This window comes from Vidua chalybeata, chromosome 9 (assembly GCF_026979565.1).
Source record: "Vidua chalybeata isolate OUT-0048 chromosome 9, bVidCha1 merged haplotype, whole genome shotgun sequence".
In the NCBI taxonomy this organism is placed as follows: Eukaryota; Metazoa; Chordata; class Aves; order Passeriformes; family Viduidae; genus Vidua; species Vidua chalybeata.
This window is the reverse complement of record NC_071538.1, coordinates 1,439,933-1,465,097: the sequence shown is the minus strand read 5'-3', so window position 1 is coordinate 1,465,097 and position 25,165 is coordinate 1,439,933. Positions and strand designations below refer to the sequence as shown.

General features: G+C 42.8%; 1 protein-coding gene across 8 annotated transcripts in view; it reads left to right on the top strand.

Annotated features, from left to right (window-relative positions):
* The window catches only part of DNM3 (dynamin 3), a 171,836-nt gene that overhangs the window by 130,369 nt on the left and 16,302 nt on the right, over positions 1-25,165 (top strand). For 7 of the 8 annotated variants that reach the window (XR_008432222.1, XM_053949823.1, XM_053949827.1 and 4 more), the window contains 3 exons: positions 16,745-16,909; positions 20,964-21,190; positions 22,407-22,640. Coding sequence is in view for 7 of the 8 variants with exons in the window: in XM_053949823.1 (XP_053805798.1) it covers positions 16,745-16,909; positions 20,964-21,190; positions 22,407-22,640 (626 nt within the window). In the remaining variant the exon portion in view is untranslated. Of the gene's footprint in view, positions 1-16,744; positions 16,910-20,963; positions 21,191-22,406; positions 22,641-24,125; positions 24,817-25,165 lie in introns of those variants that run through there. The other variant, XM_053949824.1, reaches the window with a different exon arrangement.

Sequence of the window (25,165 nt, the reverse complement as noted above, 5' to 3'; positions counted from 1 at the left end):
AGGCTACCCTTACCAGCTTCTCTGAGCTCCCCTCAGGTATTTAAACTCTGTGTGTAATCCTATGGGTGTCTGACTTCCCAGGTAGCATACTCTGCATTTACAGATCTGTTAAGATGCAGGGCATTACTCTAACCCAAGAAGTATGCAGAATTCAACAAGTCTTTTTCATAACCCAAGATTGGATTTCTTTATTTTTACAGGAACAGGAATGGTTTAGCTGGAATGAAAATGTTCATTCCACTGCATCATTAGCTACAGGCAATCTTCAGTTGAAGCCTAGCCCATTTTTCATGCTAAAGCTCTAGTAGTTTGATCATTAATCAACATGTAGGATGAATTTCTGGGGCTGAGAGAGCTTGTCTGTATGCCTGTAATTTAAGATGAACTCTTTTGTTTTTTTCTTATGAAAGGAAGGTAGTCAGAAAACAAATTATATTTTAAGGAGTTCACCTCTCTCTCACCCCTTTCTACCATTCCCCTTCTGATAAACACCCCAAAACTTTTCATGAGATGGATATGGAGTTTTAGCTGGAGTAGCAGATCCTCAAGTGTGTCATTTGATCCTCCAATAAATCTAAAGCAATCTTCTGTTAGATGAGATCAGTCTCTGACATGGTCACTGTCTCAAGTGTCCTTAGGACCGATAGTGCAGTCTGACTTGGTTTCATCACTTTAATTGTTAATTTTAGGGTCTTGGATAAAGTTTATCCTTCCCTCCTCCATTACATGGAAGCTGTAACCAGCAGCCCATGGGAGCATCAAGGTCTGTAGTCAGCTCTTCACCTGCCTTTTCTGCTGCCTGGTCTTCTCTCACAAGGTGAAAACTCAGAGGACTGATCCTCCAGTTTGGAGACAGCAATGGGAAAATCCTGCTTCAAAAGGCAGGAGTTGTTTCCTTACACTGCTGTTTTACTCTGGTCTGACCAGGCTCCCAAATTGCTCTGCACATACCTGTGGAACATGCACTGCTTCTCCAGCCACATGAAGAAAGTGCTCAAACAATAATTTCCTTGCCCAATAGCCTAAGAGAAGTCTTCTCCAAAGGCCACATTTCCTCTTTTTCCAGCTCCTCTAAGCAGCAGAAGCAGCTTTGGGTGGATCAGTGAGTGCATGGGAGGTTTTGGAGAGCACTGTCCAAATCCCTTCCCTCTTTTCTCCCTTATGTACTCCCCAGCTTAACGTGAGAGCTGCTGCAGAGCCCTTTCCAGCCTGAAGGCAGGGGAGTATGGTTTGGAACATGGACAAGGATCTCATGGGGGAGGAAGGAAGAGAGCCATATAGTTCATATAAGCGGCAGAGTTATTCCAGTTTAACTGTCCAGGGCTCTCAGAGGCTGCACTGCTCTACCCAGGGGAGGCTGAAAAGCAGTTTCAATGCAATGAAAATAAAATACTCTTGTTCTTAACATGCAGTTTCATTTGACTCTTAAGGAAGTAGTGCAGCAGACCTGAGAGCAGGGGAAATGTCAAATGTTATCTGTCACCAGGAGTCTCGTGGCCTCCTCCATCAGTGCCTGTCAGAGTCCAGGACATCCCCCTGGCTGCCCTGGCTGTCTCGAGACCCTGGCAGGGGGCTCTGAGACCTTGGCATAAAGTCAAAAACACCTGTGGCTTCAATTTTAGCCTGTGGAAAAAGCTGCCAACTTTGTATGAGGAATTACAAGCCACAAGGGTTTGAGTAGTGCGATATTTGAATTAACACAGGGTGGAAAAGTAGAATTTTGGGGCTTTTTAGAATGGGGTTCAAGGGGATAAGATGGAAGGATTTGGGTGTGTCCTGGCCTTCTTCTCCTTCTCTTTGTCCTCCATGTCTTGGTGTGATGGTGGCACTTTTCTATTGGTTTAAGGTACAGACACACTGTCCAACATAAATGTTAGATATTGGCATGTTGTTGTAAACACAGCACTGGACAGAGCTCAGCAGGTCAGAGAAAGAATGTTCTAGATAAAGGAAAATAAACAACCTTGAGAAGCCGACCCTGCGCATTCAGACTCCTTCTTTGGCTGCTCGGGCTGGGAGACGAGGACTTTGACACTCTTGGGGTCACCTCGACACCCAGACCCCGAGAAGTGCCCAGTCCTGTACAAAACAGTGCTACCCCTATTGCACATGCACTGCTCAGAACAGAGAGCACCAGCACGTGTGCTCCTTCATGACCACATCATAGCAGTGTCTTGGAATCATCTGATGCTCAGTTGGCTGTGCCTGGGCTTTCCTTTCCATTTTTATTGCCAGCTGCTGAGCTCCCTGTCCCATGCAGCAGCTGTCATTGGTCTGTCAGCATACAGCTATGATTTGATCCTGTTTCTGTTCTTCCAATCCTTGAAGTTATCCTTGTCTTCCAGGACAGTGTTCAGTCTCCCATTGTGTTGACACTACCTCACAATTCTGTCTAATGCGCAGGATCAAATTTAACTGGCAAGTTTATGCTATTTTATTTCAGTGAGACCCATCCATTCAACACTTTGATGACTAAATCCTTCAAGGCTGCTCGTTCTTCTTTCCACATTAAACAAATCCTTCAAGGCTGCTAGTTTTTCTTTCTACATTATAACTTATTTATCTGTTAGAGCGTTGTTGTACTGTACTATTCTTTCATTAATACTCATCTTTATAAGCTTATTTGCCAGTCTCCTAAGGGTATCCCTTTGCTGAACCAAAGATCTGTCAAGTTTTCTTTAGTCAGAAAAATCAGTTAACTTACTGAGTTTGGCATGCTCTGCCATCTTTATTTTTCTTTTGTTGAATTTTATTTAAGGTCTAAGCTCTTTGGAAGCATGTTCAAAAGCCTTGCATATAGTCATGGTTTGACTAACAAACCTGTATTGCATCAATTTTCTTCTCATTTTGTTGAGTCTGGGTGCTGCACTTGCTGTTCCACAGAACCAAGTACCATGCTGGTACCTTCATGCTGTGATTCTGCACCCACTCCATGGGCAGTAGCAGGAGCTGCTGCATTACTGGGAGCTGATGTCTGAGGTTTGGGTTTTTTGGTTTTGTGGTTTTGGTTTTTTTTTAAGGTAGCAATTTATTCCCTCACTGTTTCCCTTCACATCTCCTTCCCTGGTTAGGAGAGAATGATGATTTTGCAGTAAGGTTTCTTTCACCTGAGAAAGCTGGTGCAAGAATTTTGTCTGTGATAGCATGGTCTGAGGAGCCCAATGGAAATCATCCTGTCAGATAGGAAGCTTCAAGGCAGATGGCACAGGTTTTCACCTGCCCTGCTCTGGATGACAGAAAACTGCCCATGAGTGCCAGTAATTGGCACTTCTGTGCCACAGCATTTTCTCCTTTGCCATTACCAGTGAACTGCACCCTGAAACACAGCCTGTGATTCCAGGCCATGGTCCTTCTCCTGTGCTTCCTTTGCTGCTTCTGTGGCCACTGAGTGGTTTTTATTTTCAGATCCTTTCATTTTTCTCCTGGTTCAGTTCCCATTTCTCTTCCACATTCCCTCAGGCGAGTTGATCTCTGAGTGTGTGTTTCCATAAGCCCTCCCTTCCTTCAGCAGTGCTTCCTGTGAACCTTGGATCACATCCTCCTAGACTTTCTTGCCACTAACCCATGCTCCTGCACTCACACATCCTATCTGTATGTGGGGGAAAGAAGGACATGCTTTTGTAGGCATCTGAATTGAAGTTGTGCTAGTTCATGCTGAGGTAGGTGTCTGTCTAATTCTAGACAGCATTAGGCACAAATAAGAATTGTTTAATGTGGAAGACGTAATTATTAGTTGAAAAATCTGCATGCTTTCAGATGCCTTGTCAACACTCCATGCCTCAAAATGTGCAGTATCCAGCAGCTGTGGTGTTAACCTTTGCTAGGCCATGCTGAACATGGGAAAAATCAGTAACTTTTGTGTTTGCATGGGATCTTTGTTTGCTGTGATTAATGGTCCACTAACAGTGTCCAGTGCAAGTTCAGTGCAATGTACAAAGTGTCTTTGATGCCAGACATTCTGCAGTGCTGTGCAGAAACCAAAGTTAATAATTGTAAGCCTGAGAAGACTGGAATGTTTTCAATTTACTTTCAAACAAATGACTTTATTGTGCCATTCTCACATGGGAGTAAATTCCACAGCCTTAGTGCCACATTAGACAAAACTTTTTTACCTGCTGGTTTCTGTTTATATTTGGAGAAAAGAAATTAACCTCAGTTAGGAGTTGGGGGGAATAGGACAGGACTATTAAACTCGGTGGGAATTCTGGCAGGGGCTTTGCTGGGAGCAGAGTGGGATGTAGAGTACAGGATGGAGCTGGAAGATGATTTGTGGTGCAGTGTGGAGTTAAGGAATTCTTTCTGCCTGAAAATCAAACTCGTGAAGGACACCTGTAGGAAAAGCATTAAAACTGGTTTTGCCATGCCAGAAATGTAAGGAAGCAGTTGTAGTCGTAAGTAAATGCCAGTGGGTACTGGGAAGGAGATTCCTGGTGACTCTGGTAATAGAATAAATCTTGCTTCTCAATCTGGGACGCTCCTGTAAATAATGGGGGTGTGTATCCATCCAGGAAAGGCAGCTCATGACCCCAAGGTGAGAAAGTATCCCTGAACTTACCACATTCTCCTATAATAGTAGAGATTTTCAGACCGACACAGAGAAGTTCTGAAAGAATTAGACTTTAATACTTACAGGATGGACTAATACCGTGAATTTGAAAAAATATGAAATGTGTGCAGAATGCCTAAGTAGGTACATGGATCCATCCAGCATTGCTCCAAGAGGGAGAACCTCTTGTGATAATAACTGCATTGTGATCTTCTGGTAGATAAAATGCACATCCCATTGCAGTGACTCCTTTTGACTGAAACATGAGTGTACATTAATTCCTAACAGAACCAAGAACACTGGATGGTTTTTTTCAACTGCTCACTTGGCCTTTTTTGTACTAAACCTTTTTTTTTACAAGGCTTTTGTTTTGTGCTTGTTCCATGGTTTTATAGCTTTATAAATCCATATGCAATCAAGAAAAGAATTTGAGTTTGTTTTGACTAGTTTTTGCTTTTACTTGGACCATCTACAGTTCATTAGTATTTTATGTTACGCATCGCTGCACAGAAATCCAAATTAAAAAAAATTAGAGGTTTAAGTAATGCTCAGGTAAATGCAATTGCAAAAATTGGAAAAACAAATCCCCTCACCTGAAAACAGCATTAGAGTCTGTTGTCTTCCTCTGTTTCTAACCTATATCTAGTATTTTCCAAAATAGCAGCTCCTCTCTGTGCAGTGGCTTCCCATAAAACCTTACCTCAGTTAGAAAATGACCAATGCAAATGGTGCAAATAGTTTTGCAGTGTCTTCAGAGCCCTAAAGCCTTTGCTGCCACTTGTTTGGCCCCTAGAGTCAGATACACCTAAAGGTGATGCAGAATGTGGATGGGGAAAAGGGTCTGAGAGTTATTTCCACTTCAACTTGTGAGGCAAGGAAAGTCTTTCAGCTAGATTTCTTCTCACTGTGTGGCCTGTTTCCTATGAAAAAGAAGTGGTGTGTATTGATCATTACTGAAAGAAACCAGAGTGTGTATAGCAGGTGACAGCTTTTACTCATCCTGAGTCAAACCTGAGATTAGGAGTGGCACTCTCAGTGCTTGTGGGGGCAGAGGCAGGGCCAGTCCTGCACAGGTGATGCCTGTGCATGGTTTAATTTCCACGAGTAGAACAATGATTTTGGTACGAGTCTGGATTTTCCAAACAGTCAAAAATGTATTTCAGGACTTGTTCTGGTCCAAGTCCTTCTCCTGTGGTGGGGAAGAAGCTGTGTAGGAGAGGACAGGATGGCTGCTGCTAAACCTGAGTGCTCCTGGGCAGCAGCTCTCCATCCTGCCCAGCAGCAGGTGCCCAGCTGCCCTCTTCAGATGGGAAACACGACTGTGCTGAGCAAATACCAGCAGGCCTGAGGCTGGGTTGGGTTTCCAGACTGGGCAGAGTAAGGAGCAATTATGTGCTTTTGCCTAAAATTCCTCCAGCCTTCTCTAACCCACTCACCTCCTGGCCATCTGGAAAGGCAAGCCTCTCACTTGCAGAATGTCTTGGGAAAAAAAGAGGAGGAGGGAATGCTGGGCTGGAAGTGTCTCATCCCCTTTATCTCCCAAATGCCTGTCTACAGCAGGGAAATAACCTGTGCTTCAAGGTGGCTCCCCAGGCCACGCAGTTTGGCAGAGTGGTAGGGAACTCAGGGCTCTGAAGGCAGAGGGTGTCTCAAATGAAATGATAACTCCAGTCTTGCCACAAAGGTCTTAATAGTCCATGAGTTTTAATACAGGCATAAGGCTATAAATTCAGGGATTCTGACCTCAAAGTCTTTGAGCATGTTTAAAAATAGCTCACCCATCCTCATTTTATCACTTCATATACTCTGACACAATTTTGGAACCTGCCTCCATCTCATCTAGCAGGGGAACACTATAATTAAGTTTGAAAGGCTGTTCTCTCTTAGCTTAAGGCAGAATAAGGCTTTATGTATTTTGCAGGAGATTATAAACAATTCATTGGCTAAAATTAGCAGTAAAAAGGGAGCCCCAGCTCTTTCCTGCCCTGTGGTTTGTACCACAAAGACCTAGTGTTTTTAAATCATGACAGAGCTCTCTAAAATCCTTGAAAGCAAATTATGTATGTGTCACTTTGGCTCAGTTAGGAATAGTCTCACCTCCAAGCCAGAAGGCCATGGGTTCAAATTCCATGCCTGCCCCTACATATTGCTGTCTCCCAGTAATTTCATTGCAGAAAACCTTTAGAACCATAAGGGAAGAAGAGGGACATTTCCTGTCTGTAGCTCTGTGAGACATTCCATCCTTGGGATGATACATTAAATCAGGGCTCTTGCCCCAGCTTCGCTCAGCAGGCACAAAGCCTGGAGCAGGGGAGGGAGAGCCCTATTGGGGGGCAGTTTCTTCTCTTCTTGACAAAAGCAGTTGTAATCGTCAGGACTGTGTGTGAGCTGCTGCTCCTCATCGTGCTGCCACGAGGACAGGGTTTCCATGGCATTGTTGTGAAGAATGAGTCTTGACTTCACCTTTCGCTGCTGGTCAGTGACAGAAGGGGGAAAACCAAGAAATCCTTTTGAACTGAAAATGCCGTAATAGGTCATTTAACTTTTAAAAAAAGTTAAATTGCAGAAATAACCAACTGAAGTGCCAAGTTAGGGTTGTTTGTGGCAACAGCAAAGCCAGGTAATTTTAACTGCAAAGGTAAACTCCATATGGTCACAGTCCTAATCACTGATGTCCTTTACCTTCCCCACGGAGAAGAGTGATTTAAACTTTAAATTTTATAGTTTCATTGTGGTTTGTGCCAAAGGGAATGTGGTCTTATAACATGAAGTATTTATGTTTGTTGCTTACAGACGTGTATTAACTTTCCAAAATCTCACCTTCTCTTAAATAAAATTTATTTTTAGGAAGAAAAGAAATTTTCTGTCATTTTCTACTGCTTTTATAGAATACATAGAAGGGTTTGTCATAGTTACACAAAATGGAAGCCATGTCATAAATGTAATGTACAGCATAGTTGCTCACAACTCATTTCTTACCCTGAAAATAATTTTACCCATTAATTTTTGATGTCTGTTTTTGTGGCATGAATCCAAAATGCTTCTCTATAGATGATTTTCTTTTGTTTAGAAGTATTTATTACATTTCAGTAAAGCGCTCAATGTTTTCAAATTCCTCTCCCGCTCTATTTTGAGGCTTTTTTGCTACAGGAATGTTGCAGGTCCCATTTTTGCTTGCAACTTTATAGGGGACCTTAAATGGAGCCTGTGGATATGGTGATCATTGATGCTCTGCTGGAGTAAGTGTTCCTGCCAGAATTTGTAGCCCACTGTCACTCTGCCTGAACAGAGGGCTTATGGCAAACTCACTGATGTGGGTGAGAACTTTGAATCTTAAGACCTGAATTATCTAATGAAATGTTTTGATGAGGACTCTGGCCAAGCTATGGTTGAGATATGATTAACATCTGGGAAAGGCAGATTTGTCAACATAAGATGCTGGTGGTTCTTGTGTGTCCACTTACTAAATTAGATTAAATGCATTCCTCTTTCTTACTATTTTTTTTTTTCCAGATAGGCAATTACTGTGGGTACTACAGAGACTTGAGACAATGAGACAATGAGAATTGGGCCAAGAGGTGGAGAGATGATCCATCTTGTCCTGGCAGGAATGTTGGATCATGTAGTCACATCTGTGATGTGGGTGGGGTGGTCCCTGCAAGGCTTGAGTTGGTAATGGGCTGTCAAAATTTGGGGTAAAAGGTGGGCTAGGGGGTTGTCCACAAGACAGATTTCTGTACTATGATGTGGTCCATGCTGGGAAAACAAGATTGAGAGCCCTTCCCATAGAGCCTGGCTGAGCAGTGCTGGCTGAAAGTGAGGCAAAGGGAACGGAAATGGTGCTGCTCCAGAGCACAGAGATCCAACTGTGTGAAACCAGTGTGGGTGCTATTAAAATGCCATCTTCCTCTCCCTTCCCCTTTCCTTCCTCCCTTCCTCCCCCTCTGCTGTCAGCCTGGCTGAGGAAAAGTCAAATAACGTACGACTGTGTTCCTTGGCATCACAACTGCAATTTCCCTTTAGGGGCTTCAGACTTAAGAATGGGAGGTTTTAAATCTTGCTGATTTGTGCTATTCCATGAGCATATGTGTGAGGAAAAAGAACAATGCCAGTTCAAAAGAGAAATCACAAGTGAGAAATCATTGCTGCTAAATCAGGTGTTGCAGAGGCCAGTGGAAAATTCAGACACTAAGAGAAGTAGGAAATTACTTTGTTTAGAGCTGAGAAGGTTAATGAGAATGAATTAGAAAGTGCTCTCTGTGTATTCAGCCCCTAAGGATTTGAGCAAAGTTAGAGGGATTTATTTACTGATTATCCAGACTATACAACTGGCAATAAGATTAAGTGAGGAATTTTGGAACATGCTGACATTTCTTATTTGCATCATTTACTATGGAGATCATTTGTCGGTGCTGCACTGAGTTTGTGGTGAACCAGGGCTTAGTCTGGCCCAGCAGAGACAGATCTGCTACTTCTCATGGCTCGGGGGATGTGGGGGTGAAAAGAGTTTAACATCCTCTTTTGTGTCTCAGAGAGGAAACATCAAGTTTGTCTAGGTGCTTATCAGGGGAGAATTTCAGAATATTTTCCTAGAAACCATTAATTATGGAACAGAGCGGAGTTATAGGGGACAGATTGCATTAGATCAAGTAAAAATGAAAGACAAGGTTGGAATTTATAGAGCCCGGCACTGGATGCTGTGCGGAGCTCCCCCACTGCGAGGCCCCTCCGAGCCCCTCCCTCCCGGCAAGCACATGGATCTGCTGCCCTCCTCCCCTCCTCCTCCTCTTCCTCCTCCTCCTCTGGTCACACTTACTTCAGCCAGGCTGCTGAGCGCCCAGAAGTTACCACCTCAGCTGGATCAACTGAGGAGGGCCCACGGAATAGGAGTTCAGTACAGAATTCATTTAAAACAGAATTATGATTTTAATTCATTATTCCGGGTACCTACCAATGAAATGATCACATTTGGTGAAAAAAGTGCAAATCTTAGACACGTTAAGTTGTAAGCTGCACTTTAAACATGTCATCTCAGCCAAAGTATTTCACTCGGCCCCTGTCTGTGCACTGAGCATTTACTTGCCCCATTTTCATCTCGAAAATAAGAACATTCCTTGTTCCTGAAGGAATCCTTCAGCTGAGCCTTGTGCACTGTTGCTGGAATAAGGAGAATTTTGTTTGTGACCCTCTCTTGCATGCTTACTGCTAGGGGAGGTAAATGACAGAGAAGAGAGGCAAGGTGTGATTTCAGTCTTCTTGTTAATACTTCCCTGATCAGCCTAGTGGATGACTCATTTTCTTGCTTTCTGTTTTCATCCTCTTTGGTAGAAACTCTGGGATTTGTATTTGTTTTGGTTCTTAGGGGAGTGCATACCAGAGCCAGTAGCTTTAATCCTTTAATCCTGACATGTCCGGCTGATGCCTCCACCCATTGATTGCCTCCTTTCACAGCAGATGATCCTGTTCCTCTCTCAGCTAATGGCCACTGCTGGATCAGGCTGCTGGCTCTGGGAATGTGTTTCATGCATTTGGCAACAAATCCACAATACATTTCAGCCTGAACATCATCTGGGCCAATCGCTGCACTTCGAGTCATCATCATCATGACTTGAATTCCAGGGTAACTTACCATGTTTGTGACTTCCCAATATCCACTGACATCCTTCTACACTGAAATAATAGCAAATCCCATGCCAGTAGTATCTCATAGCCTAGATTTTTTTTTTCTAATGTGCTCTTATAAATATGGGGCACTTCATGTGTTGTTATGACAAGGAAATTCTTTGACTGAAAAGTTTGCAAATTCCACAGTAATATTTGTTTTATAAACAAAGGTGCTGTTTTCCTTATGCCAGCCTCTTTCTGCTTTTGCTTGTCCAGCAGTCTGTTCTGAAAGGCATGAAGCAGCTGTTGGCCCCCAGTCAAAACTTGCAGTGTAGGGAGGGTTATGTAAAAGTCCTTTGTGTGAGAGATGTACATGGCAGCAAATGGTGAAATTGGAGTGCAGATTCTTTGAGGGGAGAAAGGTATTCACAGCAAGGTTTTCTTTTTTATTTGATTTTTTGCATAGAACAAAAAGAATATCCTGTAATTTTTTAATCCCTTTTCTTTTTGCAGTGTTGTGAGTAATTTCACACCACTTTGCACCCAGTAGCACCTGCTGGATGGAAGGGATGTGAGAGGTTGCCTATTTCTTTTTCTCAAGGAAAAGTCTCTGTACCTAGGTCTTTTCTGAGGGATGCTGCTCTAATCCTTGGAAGAGACTTGCAGCTCTCCTAGTCCATCTATTTCTGTGCTTCACTGTTCTTACCATAAAACACTTTCCAAATATTTATTTGATATCTTTTGCTGTCTGCAAAGATGCTCATCTCTACCCTTCCACAAGTGATTTCTTTTGAACTCATCAGTCCCAATTTATCTTACCTTTTCCCTTCAGGTAATATTTTACAGAGCCCTGAACCATCTTCAATGGCTTCATGTGAACACACTCAAAATGTTCCTTAAATTTCTGGTGGTGTGATAAGCAGCACTGGATGCACAATTCTTGTAATGATTTTATAACAGCAAGACATTATTGACTCATGCTGTGTTTATGTTGCACTGTGGACACAGCTCCTTTTCTGCTGAACTGCTCCATTCTCACATATAAATTACTTATTCCTGCCTAAGGAACCCCATGGTAAGATTCTTGGGGTGTCCTGTGCAGGGCCAGGAGTTGGACTTGATGATCCTTGTGGGTCCCTTCCAACTCAGGAGAATCTGTGGAGTCAAATACTTTCTATTCATAATGAACTCACTTAGGTTTTGAACCTGTTTCTCTGGGTCATTGTGAACTCCAGTCCTGTCATCTAACTTGTTCACATTCCCTTCCAGTTTTTTCTCATCTGTACATGTAACAAGCCCAGGCTATAACCCACCATCCTGAGCATTAAGACTTTAATAAGCCCATTATAAACCACACTCCATAGGAAAGTCCCTTTGATACAGTTCTCCACTTTGCCAGTGAGCCATGGACAGCTTTTCTATGGCAATGAGCATCCAAGCAGTAAGTGCAGGGAAAGCACACTTCCACTAATGAAAATGTCACTTGAGATTGTGTCAGAAAGCTTTACTGAGGCCTGAGATGTGTTAATCTGTGTTAATACCCATAAAATCCTAATCCCTGCTCTAAAAGGAGACTGGATTGGTTTGCCACAATCAGTGAGATGAAAGTAAGTCCAGATTTCCTGCAGTTCTGGTAATACATCGTTCCTCTCAGTCTCAGAGTTCCAGATCAGCTTCTCGTGGAATAAGGCAGGGGGAGAGCCTGCCAGATTGGGAATGTTTGGGATGGTTAAAGCCATGGAGGTACCTGGGGAGCAGTGTGTGCATTCAGCAGGAGGATTTAGCTCATGGTCTGTACTGGGCAATGTCTGTAAGCACAGAGAAGAATCAGAGTAAGTGATTGTTTAAGGTAATCCAGAGAGTGAAGTCCATGTGAACCAAACTGCACTAGGGTGTCTCATTCTTCTGGGGGTTATGAAGTGAGAGAGATGCTGTGTGTGAGGGAAAGCCAGATCATAACCTCTGCTCAGAGCAGTTCCAGGCTGCTAATGAAGGCATAGCAGCTGAAAGGGGCAGCCTGTGGGTGGCTCAGTAAAGGGAACAGCAGTACAAAGTCAGGACATGCTGAAAGCATGGAAGAGAGTGGCAAAGTCACCCTCTGTGAGGGAAAAGGACAGCTTCCAAGCTACCCGGGAAGTGTTCTTTTTCTGCTGCTTGCTTTGTTGTAAATACACAAAAGTAACGTATTGTCATTTACTTGTGGTTCCTTCCAGTAAGAAAACCTCACTGTGTGAAGCCATCATGTGGTTTTAGCAGTCCTCTGGCAAAAGGCATGCTATGTACAGCTGAGAGGATCTTAGCTAAATTATATAGCCAGCATCAAACTGCAATGAAGAGAAAACCAATTGTAAAGATTTAGGGAAAAGCAGGGGGGGTTAGGACAACTGCAGTGTGCTGAGTGTTGGTGCATTAAAGAAAAACCTTACTTGGACAGGGATACATAAAGTAGATTTTATGTGTATTTTCAGCAGCTGTGAATGAAAACATAAATGCAATCTGGCTGGAATAATTAATTCTCAGGTGGTTGTTGTTGTTATGAACCTGGAACTGTAAATGAAACAGCTGAAAGAGCTTTTAAATGAGCAATTTCTTACTGCAGCCATAGACATATTTCGTACTGCACAGAGCATTGCTTTGCTGCTGCTCTGATTTTCACCCTTGAGTCAGTCACCTTCCAGTCTGCTTCCTCTTGGTCACTGTTAATAGAATGCCTTTTTGATTACAGAAAATTGGTTGATACACTTCTCTAATGAAAATGCCAGACAAATGCTCCTTCTTGGAACTGACATCAGGAATGTTATACAAGACATTCTTAAATATGCTGGCAGCTGCCCTGAATGTAATGAAATCATGGAAATTAGAAGTATTGCTCTCTCTGTGTGGCCAGCTCAGGACTGCTTTCAGTGTGTTACCCAGTTTTGCTGTGAATTTCAAAAGGAATCACTTTTCATTAAGTTTCCTTGGGACATTCTTGAACTTGCTCATAATTTCTACAATCAGAAAAATTACCCTGATATCCTAAGGTATTATTCCTTTGTTTTGGACTGCACACAGTTCCTCATGCCTGCATCCCCAGTACCACACTAAATCATTCCTCTTGCAGCAGAGAGTTCACAATCTTCAGAAGATCGATAACATTTCTGGTAGAAATGATGAAATCCTATTCCCACTGCAGCCAGCAGTAAAATTCCCACAAACTTAAGTTGTTTGGATTTCACAGGCAGTTTTTAGTCTGCTCTTGTCTGACACATGAGTTAATCCTTAACACATTCTTAGTGCAGGGAAGTTGGAGAGCAGCAGTGGTGTACCTTGGGTTTCTGTAACACCTTTTTATGCAAGGATCACAGAGCAGCTTCCGAAGGACAGGTGAGACCCACAGCAGAGTGCAAGGGATCGATATCTTTAGCCTTCTAAAGTGTAGGGAGCAGAAGGGAAGGATGTCTGTGGGTGTATAGAAGGATATATGGAAGCAGCCCCCTGGTTCCCACCTTACCTTCTCTTCATCTGTGTTTTTTTCACCTGTTACTTCTTTGTAGCCTTGGCGTGTTTCCATCACATACTCTGATTTCGAGTTTTCCCAGATGAATTCATTTCCTTTACCTGTTTTTTAGCACTCTAGCTTCTTCCTTAGCTTTCTTTGTTGGAAGTTTGCAGAACTCTCTAAAGTAATTGCACTTGCATTCCTTTGAAGTAGTAATATTCCATTCCTGTCAACAATTAATAGCAGCACTAAGCAAGAGACAACTGCCTAAAAACCTAGTCCAGATTCATGTGCTGTCACTTAACACTTGGTACTGGATGAGAAGCTGAAAGGACTGGGGCTGCCTTGGCTGCTGGGAAAGGAGGCATGGAAAGCTGTTTGCACCTTCTTTGTTCTCCCTTCCTGCTCAGCTGGGCCGCGCTGTTAGCAGTGGCAGAGAGCTGGGGGGGTTTGCTCCCGTGTTCTGCTTTGGGTTTATTCACTGAGCAGGCTTTCACTGCAGGAGCCATGCTGTAAGAAACAGGGGCAGGGGCTTGGGCTGAGGGATGAGCTGCACTGAAGGTGGGGTCACTGTGAGGCTCAGAGAGACAAGAGCAACTGTGAAAGAACGGCCTGGAGGTGGAATAGGGCATCTCTGTCACTTGGGATGCCCAGCCTTACCAGGCAACCTCATTTCTGGCTGCTGCTGTTGGCACAGAGCTGAGGCAGCTGAGCAAAGAAAGCTTTCTGATGCTTGGAGGTGTCCTGGAGGGCACAGAAACCTGCTGGAAGCAGATTTCCATCTGCATGATGCGATGCAAACAAGATGGTTTCTGGCATGAAAAGCCTTCAGTTGAGACATCAAATCATTAGGAATACTATGGCCAGAGGCTTTCATAATAAATTACTGTAAAGTCATGAAAGATTGATCTTTTTTGATTTCAGAGAAAATAAATCAACAGTATGAAGTCAGCTCTGTTACAGTTTCAAACAAGAGACTATTACCCTTTGCCTTAAAGATCAGAGACAAATTACTATTTTTACTTTACATTCTCTTGATGAGGATAATGATAAACATCTGTCACTTTGCTGCTTAGCCAGTTAGGAATCTTATTGCAATCTGTAATTTAAAGACTGAAAAAAATAAAAGGAAAAAAAATACACGAACAAACTGCACTTTATATAGGCAGCAAAGAAGAAAAGAAAGAGAACAGATGTCAAATACAGGGGAACTGGGAAGGGGGAATTTTTGTTCTGCAGTTACTTGGCTAAAATAGGCAGATATATGAGAGATGTATGATTTTTTTATTTATTTGGTATTTCACAGGGAAAATTACCATTAGTTTTTCTTTACACATGGAGGCTAAGGAAAATAGTCTTTGCACTGTGACCTTTGGCTACATGCAGTTTGTTAACAAAAAGATGAAGGTTTTTAAGGTAGTGTCTACCGATGTTACAGCATTGAAAACCCTGTTTTCATCACGAGCCCTTTCAGTGTCCTCCACAGTCACAGGATTTTTAGGAAGCACAGCTAATTGTTTTTAAAGATCAGCTGCTTTTCCAGTAATTCACCCGTACTTTTGAAAGTTCTTTTACAAACACTCAGTTTTGTTTCTAAACGGTACATTGGGTCTTATTTCTTAACAAAACTAGAACTTATCACGTCACAAACAAGCCAATGCCTTTAGCCTGGACTGACCAAGCTGTAGTTTAAAAGGTTACAAGTGCTCTACCTGTCAATGCTGCGTGAGCAGAAGCAGACCCTGCACTGGGATGTGAAACCAGGAATCCCTTCTTGGCCCAGTTTCCTGCAGGGAGAAGCCTCTTTGGTGACATGTTTGCATATTTAGCACTAATGGCCTTTCACTGGTGGGTTTGATACTGATCTCAGCTGCTCCAGAAATCTTTAAAGCACCAGCCATGTGCCAATTTTAGCTAAAAGCTCTGTTGTAAATGGAGCTGTGCTGGCAGGGCTCTGGCCGATACTGAACTCGTTCTCCTTATTGGCTTCTTCAGTTGTTGCAAGTGCTTTCTGTTTCTTCCTGTTCCTCAGTCCAAGGCCAGGTTGGATGGGGCACTGAGCCAGCCTGGTGTGGTGGGAGGTGTCTCTGCCTGCAGGTGGGGTTGGAACAAGATGAGCTGCAAGGCCCCCTCCAACCCCAAGCACCTTGTGATTCTGTGATTTTATGCTTCTAGGTACCTATAGAACAGATTTAGATTTTATAGTTGGTGCTATTAATGCTCTGGCAGTTGTTTTCAGGGAGAAGTTTGATATCAGAGTTTGGGGACTGTTGTTCTTTGTACTCTCTGGGTAGAAATTCCATTCTTTTGGCATCTTCGAGCCCAAATAGCAGTTTGATACTCACCAAAAGGTTACTATTTTTCTTTAGGTTTTCCTATATTTATACAGGCCAGAGTATAAATATACTATACCAAAGTATAGGCCTTTTAGCTTCCTGGTTAAAGTTCCTGGTATTTAATTGGGTCAGCTGTTGACATACAAAGAAGTTTTTTTCTATCTAGTGAAAAAGAGACCTCAAATATATAATCCAGCCTTGGGCACTGGAAGCAATGATGCTTTTGCTGTTATTTTTATAAACCCTTTGTTTATATAGGTGCTATTCACATCTAACAAGTCTGAGACTGAACTGCAAAATTTGTCACAAAATAGTCAGTCTTAAATAACCAGGGTGGGTTTAACCCACAGAAGGATAAAATTCAAAATCCAGACTTGTGATGCCACTTTCTTGCACAGGTCCAGCTGGCTGAATGTGAATGGTAAAAGATTTGATAATAAGTATTGCAGTAAGTGATCTGAAATAATTTCTTGGTGTGATATTTACTACTGTGCATCTTTGTCTGAAAAGTTCCTTTAACATAAAATTACAAATTGGTGTGGAAATACATACATGTGCTTTGGGCAAAAGGTCTCATTTAGCATTAAACTTTAAAGGTCCAAATTTCATGATGCTGAACACTAATGTTAAACAAGCCAAGACTTCATATTTTGACCTGTGGATAGTCTTTGTATGAGTTATGTTGCTGGATTACTACAGTGTAAGTCCAGAGCTTTTTCCCCCAGTACGTTTCAAGTTTACTGTAATCTGAAAGGCTTTTTTTTTTTTCCTTTGTAGACTGAAACTGAAGAGAATGGCCAAGCAGATAATTTTTCAATGGATCCCCAGCTGGAAAGACAAGTGGAGACAATTCGAAATCTTGTGGACTCCTACATGTCTATTATTAACAAATGTATCCGAGATCTGATCCCAAAAACAATCATGCACCTCATGATCAATAATGTAAGTAGCAGCCATGCTTCTAAATTAGTTCATCATGTCTGTCAGATCTCTCACTCTCAAACACACCTCTGGAACACAGCAGCAACAGCAGGTACTAAGGAGAAGAATTAATGTCACACTCATAAACAAAATATTCCAATATTCTGTAGTACTTGGAAGTTCTGCAGCCTTCTCGAAGGCTGGCACACTGCCTTGAGTGCTTATCCCAAAATCCTAAAGAGTTCATTTACATATTAATCAGAACAGAAGTTATTATTTAAAGGTAAATCAAGGTGGTTTTGTTTTGGTTTTTATTTGATGTCTTGCTTTTGATGTAACAGGAAAAGGAATTGGGAGCTTTGTGTGGGCAGCCTGTGAGAGCAATAGAGCAGAGTTGTGCTTCCTTGATTTTCCATCAGCAGGCCTTTGTCAGGGTTCATAAAGTAGTTCTTATTTTGTTTGGGTTTCTTTATATTTTCAGGTTACCATTTCCAAGGAATAAATCTGGAAGCTTTGGACACTGTTGTTTAGATAAGCAGATGTGGTTGGTTGATTTATTGCGTGTGTCTTTCTTAGATGTGAAGATTATTTGGTTAAAAAAACAGCTCTAAGATACTGTTGTTTTTCCACTGCAGTAGGATCTCAGCCTTCACATCCTGACAGAGTTCTGACTGGACCTTGTTGAAAACTAAGCTTAGTATTAGTGCCACTGCTGCCATACAAATTGCTGATGGGACCCACACAGCCCCTGCTAGTTCTGAGCAGCACCATTTCTGAGAGGTCATCACACCAGTCAGCCTTTACCAGAGCAATATGCTGTGAGGCAAATGTGATTAGAAGGTAGCATTTACTTTTGACTCAGAGCCACCTCTAGCCTTCATCTGATGGATTTCATTAGCCCTGTAGAATTTGTGTTGCACTTAAGAGTTAGGTGGTTGGACAGGAAATCTCAGTGGGATTTCCTGGTACATTTAATATGAGCAGAATTTTTGCATGAGGGCGAGAGATTTTTCATGAAACTTCTTCAGGTTTAGGGGAGTCAGAATCTAAGTAATGCTCTAGTCATGAGTGAGTTTTCACAAAACACCATGGGAACAATGTAACTGCCTTTTTTTCCTGGAAATCAGCCATGCTCTAGACTTCAGAAGTTGAGTGTGTGTCCCCACTGCTCTTTGCAGATCATTGCTAGCAGCCCGCTGCTTTGACTTAGCCTATCTCCAGTGCCCTTGGAAAGGCTGGGGTTTAGCTTTCATTTCATAAACAGCAGAGCTCAGTGAGCAGTTGCTTTTGAAAGCTTACATTAAATTTTCTGCCACTCACCTCCTCATCTGGAATCGTTTAGGGGTCTCTGAAGTTATGCATCCCTCAGAAGTAGATTACTGTGAGATTTTGTGCTTTCAGTCTCATCAGCTGTTGGTGACACTGATAAAGCCTGCCAGGCTGGCACACAGAAACCACACACTTTAAAATATCACCAACCTTTCAGCTGACCTCGTAGTCCCAAGCTGCATTTGGGCTTCTTAGTGAGCTGAGGCCTACACCTCACCCCAGAGGTTAAATTCATGGCAAAGAATCCAAACATTTTAAAGGACTGTGAAGAGTGACACTAGAAGCATGAATGAATTTCTCTCTGTACAGCATAGGCAGTAAAATGCCATATTGAAAACAAGAGGTAAAATAGCAATTTTTAAAAATCAGGGCTATTGAAAAGAGAAAGAAATGGTTGAATCAAGAGTGCTGAGCCCTGCCAAAAGGTTGTGCAAAGATCTGGAAAGGAGTGGAGCTGTGATGGAAGGTGGGTCCTGTGAAGTTGTGTGTGTGTTCCTTGGATTATTCAGAAGTCCAACCCATCCACCAGGAGTTAAATGAAAACACTTTCCCTCCCCCTTAAAGAACATATTCTGTATTTTCTGCTGCCCCATCATGTTGCCTCCAAAACTCTGGAAACAAATCGATCCCAAGGAATTTGTTTCCATGACAATTGCAACCTCCCAAGTTTTCCTAGAACTTCCTTTCCACTTTGCGGGCCCATAAACAAGTACTTACAATTCAAGGAATGTATCAGATTCAAACTCAGTGTACAGAAAATAATTACATGCTGTCCCTGAGCATATTTTGGGGCCTAAGCCTAGATTGTTGTATTCCAACTTCATCCCTTGTTCTTTCTCTAGGGTGGGTGTTGATTACCTTAAAAGAAAATACACTTACCACACAGAACTGCATTGAGTTACCATTACCAATTTAAACATGCCCGAACAAAAAACACAAACACAAATTTGTATTTCATGGTGCCTTGGTATCCCGGACTATACAAGAGGGGTGGTCTTAAGAGTAGTCAGTGTGTGCTCCACAAACAGTGCTGATAGTGATCTCAGCTGAGGAGTAAAACTCCAGAGGACTCTCACTGCCAAACTGCAGGTCAAGGAATGGTTGTGTTTGCATTTGAGGCAGTGCCATGTGTTCTATTCCCACTGAGGAGGTTCCAAGCCCACCTTATCCCATTTCAGAGTGCCAGGGCAGATTTGGGGCACTGGCATTTGGATGCTTGCTATGGTTCAGCTTTGACTGCAGGCCTCATGTCTGTGAAGGAAAATGATTTAAATCATTTCTGTGAGTCTGCTTTCCAGAAAGGAGCAAACATGAGTAAGCATCACTTTCCATTCCATTTCCAAGCTGGAGAAAGTGGCTCTGGTGGAAGATTTTCCTCTGTCTAGTACAGCAGAGGAGGGAAGGAGGCTGATCCAAGATCCATCCTTAACACAGCAGTCTTCCCTTTCCAGAGGAGTTCGGGGATTTACTCAAATCCTCTGCCAGTGACAGGGACCTCTCATGATAATTGTCACAGGCTGATTTTTTTCAAACAGATATTTGTGGTTTAACAATGCGTTTACAATCAGCTCTGGCCTTAATCTAATTTTAGGACTTCTTTTTTTGAAGTGATGCCATTAAAATGCTCATTTCATCAAGCAGAATGTGATGCTGTTTAACTATGATATCTGTTTTTAATGTGGAGTTTTTGGCAATCACAAGGAAAGTAGTGTACTCTGGCTCTTGATCAGTACCATCTACTGGAAAACAGCATGAAACTCATGGAAAAATTTTGCAGGCTTTGCTAAGAATTTGTGCATCTCCTGTCATACGTGAACGGGAAATGACAGCCAAGCCCAGGCAATATGGTTTTGTTTCCCTCTGAGCTCTGTCCTGGCTGCCTGCTCGTTGCTGGTGACCAGAAAGGGTCCCATGGCTGCGCTGGCTCACTGCTCTCACTGACCTTGTCTAAACACAAACATTGTCTTAGTCTCACTGTCGGGCTTTAAATCACAAAACTAGCACAAACCCATGAGCAAACGGAGCTCAGGTTTATGTAATCAGAATCCTGGGAGTGTATTATCATCAGTATCTCCAGTTCAAAAAAGCTTTATGGAGCAAAGCACCAGATGAGAAATAGATCAGAACAGCAACAAGTCCCAAATGCAAGGATTTAGTAGGTCAGCAGTTGGTCTATTTACCACAGTCTTATCTAATCAGAGTACCTCTAGCTTTTTATGTCTCTTAATGTGGCCCAGGTTTCCATAACCAGGGCAGGCATAGCAGGAAATCAATATAGTAAATTAGATTACTTGGAGACTTCTCCCTTCAGTTTGAATGTGTGTGGATGGGTTATTCAGAATCTGACAGACTTGCTGGAAATGAAAGACGCTGTCTACAGTAGGGTAAATTGTTGCTAAGAAAGTAATTGACAGGTATGTCAAAAAGCCTGAAAATTCCCATTCCCTGGGAGATTTATATCTGATGGTACTGCCATTTACCTCCCAGTCAGCCCTTAGAAATGGCCCAAAATGCCAGCTGCAACCTGGGAGCTGCTGGGAAACCTGTTTGAAATGAACTGTAAGCAGAGGTGTCACCTCAGAGAGGCAGAATTGCAGCAGAACTGGTGTAAGGTAGTAAGAGAAACTGATTAAACCTCCTGCTTCCATTGATCTCCCCCGGTATTTGTTCAGCGTTGTATTTTCCGTACAGACTTCTGTTTATTTCTTTGGTGGTTTGCATTTTTTTTTTCTGTCTGATGAGACAGGTAAAAGAATTTATCAACGCAGAGCTGCTGGCTCACCTGTATTCTTCTGAGGACCAGAACACTCTGATGGAGGAGTCGGCGGAGCAGGCGCAGCGGCGGGACGAGACCCTGCGCATGTACCAGGCGCTGCAGGAGGCGCTGGCCATCATCGGGGACATCAGCACCAGCACCGTGTCCACCCCTGCTCCCCCGCCTGTGGACGACTCCTGGCTCCAGCAGGCACGCAGGTGAGCAGCCTCGCAGCTGGGCTGCCATGAAACTCAGGACAGGCAGCCTGGCACCACCACTGGCTTTGATTCTTTTTATTTAAGGTTGGGATTAAATGTGTGAGATGGTGTTTTTTGTTCAGATGTTTATCAGTTTTTATCTCTGTTACAGTTTTATAAACCACAAGTTCTACAGCGCTTCACTCTAACAAACTAAAAATGGAGGGGTATTTCTTTTTCTACAAGGCTGTCAAAGGGTAAACTGGCTAGTAAAGAAATGACACTTCTAACTTAATAACTAATTACTTGTGATTTGCAATGGGGACTTTGTTATTTAATTATACAATACTGCTCAAACTCATGAAGAAGGGGGTGAAGAAGAAGGATTAGCTTCTGTCTTAACACTCCTATCTTGTCTTATATATATATTACTATATTCTAAAACTTTAAACTGTAAGTTTTCTCCTGTGTGATATTACACACTTCTATTCAAACTCCACACCCATAATCCCAGTTCTGTCATTCCATTTTGGAAGCTTTCTCTACGGCCTCAGGTCAAATGCAGTGTTCTCTTGGGGGTCAGTGCCTGTCAGCACAGAAAGTCTAAAATTCTCAGTAACCAGGGTTCCAACAAGATCGGGGGCTCCCTCCCTGCCTATCCTTTTGGGAAGATGCTCCTCCAGCTCTTAATGACATCTGTGAGGCAAATCAAAACATTTTCCCATATATAATATGGGAATATTCTCATATATAATGTGGGAATATGTTTATATATATAAACATACCCACCTATTCTGTGGGTATGTTTATGTGAGCACCAGACAGGATATTTGCCTTGCAAAAGACCATCCAGTGGACTTAGAGCTTCTCTGATGCTTCAAATAGCAGCTGCTTCTGTCACCTCAGCTGTGTATCCACTTGGCCTCCTTTTGCAAGCTGTTGTAATAATTCAACATGTCAGGCTCCATGTCCTAGAAATTCCACTTAACAAAACATTATTAGGACTTGAATAATAAAATCCATTTTATTCACCTCTTTGCTTGTATGCTGTCAGTGGGAAACACATGAGTCTTAATTGTATGTGGTCCTCTGACACTGACAGCAAAGGAAAATGCCAATAAAAAACATCTGTCATAAGTCTTAACTTTTGTTTAAAGTAAAATACAATACATCAAAGAAAACCCAAAACCCGCACCCCCACCTTACTAAACTTTTAAAATCTCTGATATTTCACCAGATCACCTCCTCCAAGTCCTTCAACTCCAAGGAGACCTACACTGAACAATCCCCCAACCAGACCTTTATCTGGCCGAGGACCCGCTCCTGCCATCCCCTCTCCAGGCCCTCAGTCGGGGGCTCCCCCAGTCCCGTTCCGCCCAGGACCTCTGCCTCCATTTCCCAGTGCTGAAGCCCATGGAGGACCTCCCCAGGTTCCCTCTCGGCCCAGCCGGGCTCCTCCCAGCGTGCCAAGGTAAGAAGTTTGGTGTTCCTGGTGGTGGCATGGTTCTCTCCCTCTGGCATGACACACAGACTCTGCACTGCTCCGTGGGTGGGAAGGCGAGCGCTGCTGCTGAGAAAGTCTTGTAGGAAAGCAAAACTGGGCATTCCCTGCACAGTCACAGGTGTTTGATGGAACCAATTTTTAGCACATATCCTGTTTGAAGAGATAGGAAGATTTTTTCATTTCAAAAAAATTCGTCAGTCAATTGGAAGACCCTGATTTGCTCACATTAAGAACCCCAGTTCTGGTTGTGTTGTACCCTCATAAGGCCTCAGAGAGAGAGAGAGGTCACCTACACCCACGAGGAGACGGGCAGCTCCTCACTTCTGCCCTTCTGAACCCTCACCAGAGGAAGCAGGGGCTCTCCTGGGAGAGAACAAGAGCAATTCTTGTAGAATCCGTGGAACAAATTGGTAGGAGTCTGATTCTTGTCCTGCAAAGCCAGTAATTTCCAGCCAGTTGAAAACAGTTCCTAGTTGTCTGACAGAGTACATCATATGGTACCAAGTAATTAGTTAAGGAACAAGATTGTCTTCAGTGCATTATTTCCTTTCCTTCCCTTCCCAGGGCTTTGCATTTATCAGGACCTTTTAAAGTAGCTTTGCATATCGTATAATTTTCTGTGGCATTAACTGCTTTTTTATATGTTATATGAATAGAATGTCCTTAATGTTTATTTTCACAGTGATGTAATACACATAATCACTTTTATATATATATATATAAAATAACCTCTGATTCTTTCTAACTTTCTAAATTATGAGAGGCGTGGGCAGATAAGGCAATGTTGGAACAAAGGGGTTTCTCCATTTTTGATAAATTAACTGTTACATTCAAAGTACTCACAATTTGGGGGAAAAAAAGAGCCAGCTAAATAGGAACAAAAATAAAATGCGCACATTTTCAATTTTAAAAATGGTAATTGAGAAGAGAAGCTTTGGAGAAGAATTTTCTTTTAAATAGGTGAGATCTGTCGTAGTTGTCAGTAACTTAAATTTGAGGCTCAGTGTTTACGATATAATTACCCTTTATAATAGAAAGCATAAATAAATGAGGTATATCAAAAGAATGAAGTATTTTTATATATTTGCTATGAAAAGGGCATTGTTGCATCAATGCCCAGCCATCATACACTCTTTCACCTTAGTGGATATCCTGTAGCTTGCAGCAGGGACCGCTGGGGAGAAACCTGGAATTGCCTTTCCAAACTTTGCACTGGAAGGGAAGAACCCAAGGACCAGCCCCTCTCTGGGAGAGCCTGGGGCTGAGCCAAAGGGCGCTGGCCCTGCTGCCTCCTGTGTGCCATCAGAGGCCAAGTCAATGGGGTGCAGGGCTGAGGTGCAGTTGTGCCAGCTGTGCCACCAGAGAGAACCATGGCTCCTGTCCCCCGCCCCGCAAACCAGCGCGTCTCCTTCCCCCGCCCGCCGTGGCTGTGCATGGACGCTGCTTTCCCAGGGTGCCTTGCCAAGAGCATGTCTGCTGATCATCTTCTTCATGCCAAAGTGATAGGTGGGATGGAGACCAGAAAGGAATTTTCTAGCACGCAAAAGACACATGGGTAAGCAGCCTGGGAACCACTCCGTTCGGGAATGCCACTGGTGGCATGAAAAGCAGTGGCGGCTAAAGGAGGTCAGTGATTTTAAAATACTGTAGCTGGATACAGAATTGAATGTGAGACTGCCTGACATTTTTGTGGAAAAAAAATAATCTGCAATACACATCTTCTGGACTAGATCCTAGTTCTCTCTTTTAGAGCTATGAAAGCCTCAAACAGAAAAAAATCTCAACTGCTAAAGAATGAAGGAAGGGTTTGCCATTCTGCTGAAACTTCAGGTTTCTTCTGCTGACTAAACTGCGAGGGAGGAAATCCCAGGGAAGGGGCTGCAGGGGAAATCACCTGAGGGGACAGTGTGGCCAGCTCCTGCGCCTATTAAATGTTTCTTTTGAGCCCTGGAATTTCAGCTACGCTTGGTCTGGTTTTAATAACAGCCTTTGCAGGATCATAGGAAATTGAGTCAGAAAATGGGTCTGAGATATTAAAAGGGGGAAAAAAAAATTTGAGGAAGAGTTCTTGCGGAAACTTGAGCTTTCTCTGTGACTTATTTTTGAACTGGGGCTCTGTGCTCTGACTTTCCACCACCATTTTCTGCAGTGATTCCTTGAAGTGTTGGGATCTCTCTTATCTAGGGAAATAGTTTAACTTCCTGAGAAGAAAGTAGTATTTTTCAAGTTTATCTCACTTTCCAAAGGAACTTTCTGTTGCAGCCCCCGTCCCTGTCACATGGAGCTGAAAATCCTGACACACTGAAGAAATACAAAGTTTCCATTTTATCCTGTTCTGCCTTAAGATAAAAAGATGATTTTCAGGGGTAAGACTTGGACTGTCCTTGTCCAATGAGCAGATCAGCACACCTTTGATGTGGAAAATTTGGCACCTCACCGTGAGATACAGCCTCTGTCTTCGAAAACACGGGTTTTTTCCTTCTACTTTATTA